The sequence below is a fragment of a genome, unplaced genomic scaffold, assembly GCF_019419815.1.
Source record: "Pyrus x bretschneideri cultivar Hongxiangsu unplaced genomic scaffold, Pyrus_bretschneideri_v1 Contig72, whole genome shotgun sequence".
In the NCBI taxonomy this organism is placed as follows: Eukaryota; Viridiplantae; Streptophyta; class Magnoliopsida; order Rosales; family Rosaceae; genus Pyrus; species Pyrus x bretschneideri.
In genome coordinates, this window is record NW_025999812.1 from 993,165 (window position 1) to 1,002,233 (window position 9,069).

Here is a 9,069-nt window from a genome sequence, read left to right on the forward strand (position 1 = left end):
TCTTGCCTATTCGGAATTTCTGGATGTGATGATCTTCCATGCACTTCTCTCAAAAGGCCGTGGACCAAAAATCTTTGGTGGACATGGACCTTGATTGCCTCGATCTTCTCTATCCTTACGTTTTCACTTGTGAGCTTTTTTCTACTCTTCGTTTGTGGACCACAGACCTTGATCTCTTTGGATTGGTAATGGACCTTGGATTAGATATTTTAATTTAAAGTCTTGGGCTTGGCTTGGTATCTCGGACCAATCATGCAATCTTACTAACTTTATTGAAAAAGCTTGGATCATCTTTGTTAAAATCACAGGTCGCGATCGCAACCATTTATAATTCATTCGTGGCTCAAACAGGCCTATATCATGTCCCTCTCACCAATGAGTAAACTGGACCTTGTGCTTTGAGAATACTGATGTACGTATATATGCATCCGGATAATCCCGGATCATATTAGGCACGGGTCAACAGCAAAAAAGAATGGGGGAAGGGGGGCTTGATATTTACTAGGCCTGGCAATTTCTAACACGACCCGATCACCCGACACGACACGACACGAAATTAACAGGTGTTTGGGTCGACACGATAACGAATCGGGTCGTTATCGGGTAACCCGATAAGCACCTGTTAAGATAACGGGTTGGTTCGGGTATACACGTGGGTAACACGATACACGATAAGCAAAATATTATTTTTATAATTTTATAACCCTAAAAAAATACTATAATAATTATATACATTAATTTTACAATTTTATACCCCTAAAAATTATAATAAATATATATATATTATATTAACTATAAAATTTATAATAATTATAATAATTATATATACTATAATAATTATACCCCCAAAATATTAAGTCTATCTATAATAATTATATATATATATATATTAAATTTTATAAAAACTATAATAATTATTAATTAATAATTTAATATGCATGATGCATTGCATGATTTTGCATCCATTGAAATTTGATGTGATTTCTTTCCATTCAAATTTCAATAATCAATTTCTTGCCGTTGCCAACTTGCCGCCCTTTTTGAAAAAACAAATGGAAGGAAAATGAAAATGTTAAGAAAAGTTGAAAATGAAACAAAAAAGTGAGGGAATTAGGGAAAGATGTTGGAGGGAAAAGTGAAAATGATAAGAAAAAGTTGAAAAGGAAACAAAAAAGAGAGGGAAAAATGAAAATTAATAGATGTGGTGAGAAATTTTTTTTTTTTTTTAAGTTATTAACTTTTTATCACACACATGACTGTCATGACATATCTCACTATTTTTATAATGACACACGTGACACGTGATGTATGTACTATTCCGTGTACCAGTCAATTATAATTTATACATACAAAATAAATAGATTTAAATCTACTTAATAAATATATATACACACACACACACGGAACTTGATTGATGGCATACGAATTCTCCAAAACTAATTTCAACGATCCAAACCGTCAAAATTGTTTGTATATGCTTGGAGATCACATCAGCAAAAAATCACAAAAAAAAAACATTCAGAGATCAAGTAACGGCACAAAGCTTTTCAACGGTTATAAACGAAAAATCACGATTTAACGGTTATTTTAACTCCGAATTTGATGATTTTTTATAACTACACTCCTTGACCCTATATGAATACAATGAATGAATTCGATCTTCAATTTAAAATATTTACACAAGTGGATACCACAAAATCTTATGTTATACTTAATGAAAGTATAAATAAACTCTAAGTGTTAGTCAATCTATCGTTTTACGAATTCTCCAAAACTAATTTCAACGATCCAAACCGTCAAAATTGTTTGTATATGCTTGGAAATCACATCAGCAAAAAATCACAAAAAAAAAACATTCAGAGATCAAATAACGGGACAAAGCTTTTCAACGGTTATAAACGAAAAATCACGATTTAACGGTTATTTTAACTCCGATTTTGATGATTTTTTATAACTACACTCCTTGACCCTATATGAATACAATGAATGAATTCAATCTTCAATTTAAAATATTTACACAAGTGGATACCACAAAATCTTATGTTATACTTAATGAAAGTATAAATAAACTCTAAGTGTTAGTCAATCTATCGTTTTACGAATTCTCCAAAACTAATTTCAACGATCCAAACCGTCAAAATTGTTTGTATATGCTTGGAGATCACATCAGCAAAAAATCACATAAAAAAAAAAAAACATTCAGAGATCAAGTAACGGGACAAAGCTTTTCAACGGTTATAAACGAAAAATCACGATTTAACGGTTATTTTAACTCCGATTTTGATGATTTTTTATAACTACACTCCTTGACCCTATATGAATACAATGAATGAATTCGATCTTCAATTTAAAATATTTACACAAGTAGATACCACAAAATCTTATGTTATACTTAATGAAAGTATAAATAAACTCTAAGTGTTAGTCAATCCATCGTTTTACGAATTCTCCAAAACTAATTTCAATGATCCAAACCGTCATAATTGTTTGTATATGCTTGGAGATCACATCAGCAAAAAATCACAAAAAAAAAAAAAACATTCAGAGATCAAGTAACGGGACAAAACTTTTCAACGGTTATAAACGAAAAATCACGATTTAACGGTTATTTTAACTCCGAATTTGATGATTTTTTATAACTACACTCCTTGACCCTATATGAATACAATGAATGAATTCGATCTTCAATTTAAAATATTTACACAAGTGGATACCAAAAAATCTTATGTTATACTTAATAAATGTATAAATAAACTCTAAGTGTTAGTCAATCTATCGTTTTACGAATTCTCCAAAACTAATTTCAACGATCCAAACCGTCAAAATTGTTTGTATATGCTTGGAGATCACATCAGCAAAAAATCACAAAAAAAAAACATTCAGAGATCAAGTAACGGGACAAAGCTTTTCAACGGTTATAAACGAAAAATCACGATTTAACGGTTATTTTAACTCCGATTTTGATGATTTTTTATAACTACACTCCTTGACCCTATATGAATACAATGAATGAATTCGATCTTCAATTTAAAATATTTACACAAGTGGATACCACAAAATCTTATGTTATACTTAATGAAAGTATAAATAAACTCTAAGTGTTAGTCAATCTATCGTTTTACGAATTCTCCAAAACTAATTTCAACGATCCAAACCGTCAAAATTGTTTGTATATGCTTGGAGATCACATCAGCAAAAAATCACAAAAAAAAAAAAAAACATTCGGAGATCAAGTAACGGGACAAAGCTTTTCAACGGTTATAAACGAAAAATCACGATTTAACGGTTATTTTAACTCCGAATTTGATGATTTTTTATAACTACACTCCTTGACCCTTTATGAATACAATGAATGAATTCGATCTTCAATTTAAAATATTTACACAAGTAGATACCACAAAATCTTATGTTATACTTAATGAAAGTATAAATAAACTCTAAGTGTTAGTCAATCTATCGTTTTTCGAATTCTCCAAAACTAATTTCAACGATCCAAACCGTCAAAATTGTTTGTATATGCTTGGAGATCACATCAGCAAAAAATCACAAAAAAAAAAAAAAACATTCAGAGATCAAGTAACGGGACAAAGCTTTTCAACGGTTATAAACGAAAAATCACGTTTTAACGGTTATTTTAACACCGATTTTGATGATTTTTTATAACTACACTCCTTGACCCTATATGAATACAATGAATGAATTCGATCTTCAATTTCAAATATTTACACAAGTGGATACCACAAAATCTTATGTTATACTTAATGAAAGTTAAATAAACTCTAAGTGTTAGTCAATCTATCGTTTTACGAATTCTCCAAAACTAATTTCAACGATCCAAACCGTCAAAATTGTTTGTATATGCTTGGAGATCACATCAGCAAAAAAATCACAAAAAAAAAAAAAACATTCAGAGATCAAGTAACGGGACAAAGCTTTTCAACGGTTATAAACGAAAAATCACGATTTAACAGTTATTTTAACTCCGATTTTGATGATTTTTTATAACTACACTCCTTGACCCTATATGAATACAATGAATGAATTCGATCTTCAATTTAAAATATTTACACAAGTGGATACCACAAAATCTTATCTATATTTAATGAAAGTATAAATAAACTCTAAGTGTTAGTCAATCTATCGTTTTACGAATTCTCCAAAACTAATTTCAACGATCCAAACCGTCAAAATTGTTTGTATATGCTTGGAGATCACATCAGCAAAAAATCACAAAAAAAAAAAAAAACCTTTCAAAGATCAAGTAACGGGACAAAGCTTTTCAACGGTTATAAACGAAAAATCACGATTTAACGGTTATTTTAACTCCGATTTTGATGATTTTTTATAACTACACTCCTTGACCCTATATGAATACAATGAATGAATTCGATCTTCAATTTAAAATATTTACACAAGTGGATACCACAAAATCTTATGTTATACTTAATGAAAGTATAAATAAACTCTAAGTGTTAGTCAATCTATCATTTTACGAATTCTCCAAAACTAATTTCAACGATCCAAACCGTCAAAATTGTTTGTATATGCTTGGAGATCACATCAGCAAAAAATCACAAAAAAAAAAAAAAACATTCAGAGATCAAGTAACGGGACAAAGCTTTTCGACGGTTATAAACGAAAAATCACGTTTTAACGGTTATTTTAACTCCGATTTTGATGATTTTTTATAATTACACTCCTTGACCCTATATGAATACAATGAATGAATTCGATCTTCAATTGAAAATATTTACACAAGTGGATACCACAAAATCTTATGTTATACTTAATGAAAGTATAAATAAACTCTAAGTGTTAGTCAATCTATCGTTTTACGAATTCTCCAAAACTAATTTCAACGATCCAAATCGTTAAAATTGTTTGTATATGCTTGGAGATCACATCAGCAAAAAATCACAAAAAAAAAAAACATTCAGAGATCAAGTAACGGGACAAAGCTTTTCGACGGTTATAAACGAAAAATCAAGATTTAACGGTTATTTTAACTCTGATTTTGATGAATTTTTACAGCTACACTCCGTGACCCTATATGAATACAAAGAATGAATTTGATCTTCAATTTAAAATATTTACACTAGTGGATGTGGATATCACAAAATATTATGTTATAATTTATATACTTAATAAAAGTATGAATCAACTATAATATTAATAATTATATACATTAATTTAATAATTTTATATCCCTAAAAAGTAAAAACTATAATAATTATATAGATGTAGGTGTAAATTGAATACAATTTCATGATGATCGATGTAAATTGAAGATTTTGTAAATGGAGGTGTAAACTTTTGAGAAAGACTTACAATCTTAAAAACAAAAACTATTTATCCTTGCACATTTAATATTTGTAATATATTAGTAGTGTATGTATTATTTTTTTTATTAGGCTTTTATTTTCGAGTGTAGATATAGTACTTGAACGAGAAATGTTTTAATGTTTTGAAGTAATATTTATGTGGCAATGTGTGGTATGTGCCAATTTAAAAAAAATATATTTTTTTCTTAACGGGTCATAATGGGTCATAACGGGTCGGGTCACTTTACCCGTTGGGTAAAGTGACACGACCTGTTAAGGACCCGTTAAGATAACGGGTGTGACACGACACGACCCGTTAAGATAACAGGTGTTACACGAAAACGACACGAACACGATAGACACGACCCGTTTGCCAGGCCTAATATTTATAGTGTGGTTAGGATTGAGAGTGGAAGGTTTATCCCAGAACCTGGGTCGGCCATAAGCGCTTCCACCTTGCAATTTCCTCCTCGTTGTAAATCTTTCGGATTCCTGCATAGAAGCCGTCTGCTTCATTGCCTTCTTCGCGATGGTCCTTCCTGTTTATCGTCATTTCTCTCCATCGGGAACCAGGAGCGTACTGATTGAACTCCAGTTTTACTATATCTGTAATAAAAGAGTACTTGTTTGTCAGATACTTATATACAGTAGTGGTAGTCAAGAAAATAGTCCTAGCTAGAATCCTGCAAACAAACAACAACAATAAAGCATTATCCCACTAAGTGGGATCGGCTATATGAATCCTAGAATGCCATTGCACTTGGTTTTGAGCAAACGGCTTCCTTCAGATAGCCTAAGGGTCAATAGTGATTAGAAGAAACAACAGAATGCATGAAACAGATAGTTTACATATGTAACAAATATCAAGCACTTGGTGCTGTGTTGATATGAGAAAAATGAATTCAGCAAGACTAGCACATAGGTTTCCCTTTTCCTTGTTAGTCAAGTAACAGTTCTTTCGTTTATAAAACAATGATTAAAATGCAAGGAATGGGAAAAGGGCTGTCCGCTAAGAACATAGATAAGACGTCAGATTTGGTCATGACAAACAACCGTAGCTGGCACATATTCCTCAAATGTAAGAAACAGAGTAGGAAGTTTCTGAGTCAAGTCATCTTTATGTCTAGATTTTGAGTTTTCTGCCGTCTAAGTTCACTAATTCATAGGCATGAACATGCCATCGTACTTCCAGAAAAAGGGAAACAAAAATAGAACCAATAAGAAACGTATGTGCATCATATCTCAAGTCAATGGACGAGACTAACAAGTGATTCTGTATGGAAAAGCTATATGGTTCACATATTCGTTTGCCTTCGTTTGGAGTAAAAGGGAACCCTATTGAAGTGTCCAAGTTAAGGCAGGGCATGGATTCCCATGCTAAAAGTGCTTGAATGCCAAACTATTCGGGGAAAGAGATATCATAAACTCCATAGATTTCTATATGGAGAGTTTAATATGGCATCTCATGCGTGATGTTTATTGATTGACATAGGAAGGAAGTCTGTATTTTGTAACCGAAAAAAAAAACAAAGGGCAACTGTTATTAGCACTCCAAAAATCTCATTCTACACTCCTCACAAGTGTATTTTTCTTTCTAATTATAGAAAGTTTGAAGTGCCAAATGAGATTTTTGGAGTGCTAATAACAATTCCCAAACAAAAAAAGGAGAAAGAAGTATGTTTCTCCAACTAATGAAAACAAAACAAAGAAAACTCAGCAGAATTGCAGAAACCGAAATGTTTTCTCACCATTGCAGTGACAACGGCAGCGATTCTCATTCCCATCGCAAAACTCTAAGTGACCAATGACACCATACCACCAACCTAAAGCACATAAGAATCCAAATTATTGCTAAATTCCAAAATTAAAGGATAATTGAGAGACATTTTAATGCGGGATTTAGAAACACACCATAAGGAAATTCTTTGTTTCTTCTCCACTGGATCTCAATATGATCATCGGGTTTTAAGTCACGTAAACAATCGGAGACATGAAGTTTGTGAGGAGGAGTATCAACTGGAGCCGCTCTTAGTCTATCCCATGGTATATTTTCCTCTGTTGCCCTCCGCCCGTAAGGTGAATACCTGCAACTGTAAATTTTGAATTCAAGGGAGAACCATTCAGAAATAAGCCTTTCCAGAATCGAACTTTAGTCCAATAGACGATTGAAACTTATACGAATAGAATTGCAAGTTAAAATTTTGAAATAGCATTTAGATTGAACACATGTTAAGAACTTTAATCATTAATATATGTACTTCTCTAGTCAAAACACATATAAAGCAGACCGCTACTTCACCTTGCTTGAAATGTGTTTGTCGTCGAATCATAGCGCACTTGTGCATCATAACAAGAAAGCATAAACCCTACATTACCGTTCTGCAGGAAAAGACACACGCACGCACACACATATGTGTAAGGTGTTCGTGAATTGTCAAGCAAGAAAATAACAAACAAACAAAAAAAATTGTGCAACTACATATTACCAGAGATAGATACTACTGATAATATCAAGTTTGCGGCAATACCTCGCGGTTATAGACCTGAGCCGGGAACCAAAACTTGCCAGTTTCAAGAGAGAGATACAGAGACATGATCGAATCGACCGGTAAACAACTCGTACTAGCCTTCACTTTACATACAGAAGTTAATTTTTGCCTAGTAATCCACGAGGAAGGCAAAATACTAGCCACAAGGGACTCTATTAGACCTTTTTTCTCGGTCCGAACAGAGTAATCTCTGATTCTGTTTCTTGAGGCCACATGCAACTGCCACTCTCTGTAAGCAGCAGGCCCTATAAGTCGACCCCATTTGTGGTTCATATGGTTCCCCCACAAGTGATCACTTGTGCAGCTCTCCCTCAAAGAAGCACAAACTGCTGCCATGGAGCACAACCCAGATGGGGGAAGCCTCTCAAGAATGCAGTCCAAGGCCAAGTAAGGCAAATCCAGGAGAGAGAGACTGGTTTCTCTCTCCTCTCTCTCCACTCTCTCCACCTCCACATTTGAGCCAAAAGTCACCATCTTTTTAAATTTGGAGGCGATGGGTTGGAATGAAATCCTGCTTTTGCGGAGAAAACTTAAAAATCCACCCAAAAACTTGAGTGAGATTAATCTGAGGCTATCCTCCCATGTTTGTAATATTGGTTTGTGGTGAATGAAGGACTTAAAAAGGAGGATGAAAGAGGCACAAGAGATAAGGAGGCAAAGCATTGGATTGGATTGAATGGGATGGGAAGGGATGGAGTGAGCGAGTGAAACTTCAAAGTTTGAAGTGATTGATTGGAGTTTGGCATCAAAATGTTGAAGTAATTCTTCCTAGCCTTGAATCGATGCAAATATATAATGTATGAGAGAGGAGAGGAGAAGAGAAGAGAAGAGAAGGGGGTTGTTTTTTATTTTACTTGGCAAAGAAAGATGAACCAATGACAGTTGACATCTTGAGTATGTAGTTATTAGCTAGGTTGGCCAACGGAAGTGGGCCTCCTTTTCAAGACAAGTTCCTTTACACTCCAACCGACCAGCCTTTATTGCATGTACTACAAATTAGGGAGCAGAGAACAAATGGCGGTTTAATGTAAACAACTTATTAATAAAATTCTCTTTATTAATTAAAAGAGAGTGAAAATCTTATTTAGTCTTTTATTACAAAAAAATAATAAGCAACAATGTAATTTTACAAAACTAAATTTTGTTGTTTTTTATTGAAGCATCATCTACATGTAATTTTAGCATAAATGTAATATTTA

At 33.0% G+C, this 9,069-nt stretch overlaps 1 protein-coding gene across 2 annotated transcripts; it reads right to left on the minus strand.

Annotated features, from left to right (window-relative positions):
* Positions 1 to 248: 248 nt before the first annotated feature.
* LOC103933922 (F-box protein At2g26850-like) lies at positions 249 to 8,743 on the minus strand. Of its 2 annotated transcripts, none has more exons than XM_048574489.1 (6): positions 7,850 to 8,743; positions 7,621 to 7,700; positions 7,233 to 7,405; positions 7,070 to 7,144; positions 5,712 to 5,927; positions 249 to 502 (listed from the first exon to the last, which is right to left on the minus strand). In XM_048574489.1, exons 1-5 carry the CDS (start codon positions 8,531 to 8,533, stop codon positions 5,740 to 5,742), a joined length of 1,200 nt encoding a protein of 399 aa, XP_048430446.1. In that variant the 5' UTR covers positions 8,534 to 8,743; the 3' UTR covers positions 249 to 502; positions 5,712 to 5,739. The 2 variants fall into 2 exon arrangements, with proteins under 2 accessions (XP_048430446.1, XP_048430447.1); XM_048574490.1 differs by having other exon boundaries at positions 249 to 498; positions 5,708 to 5,927.
* Positions 8,744 to 9,069: the final 326 nt, after the last annotated feature.

Bases quoted from the DNA above. Each gene is read 5' to 3' on its own strand.
- LOC103933922 (XM_048574489.1), bottom strand. From the start codon at position 8,533: ATGCTTTGCCTCCTTATCTCTTGTGCCTCTTTCATCCTCCTTTTTAAG. The intron at 7,406-7,620 runs GTGAAGTAGCGG...TTACAGTTGCAG, and splicing joins ACAAACACATTTCAAGCAAG to GTATTCACCTTACGGGCGGA. The intron at 5,928-7,069 runs GTGAGAAAACAT...CTTTTATTACAG, and splicing joins CTGCCGTTGTCACTGCAATG to ATATAGTAAAACTGGAGTTC.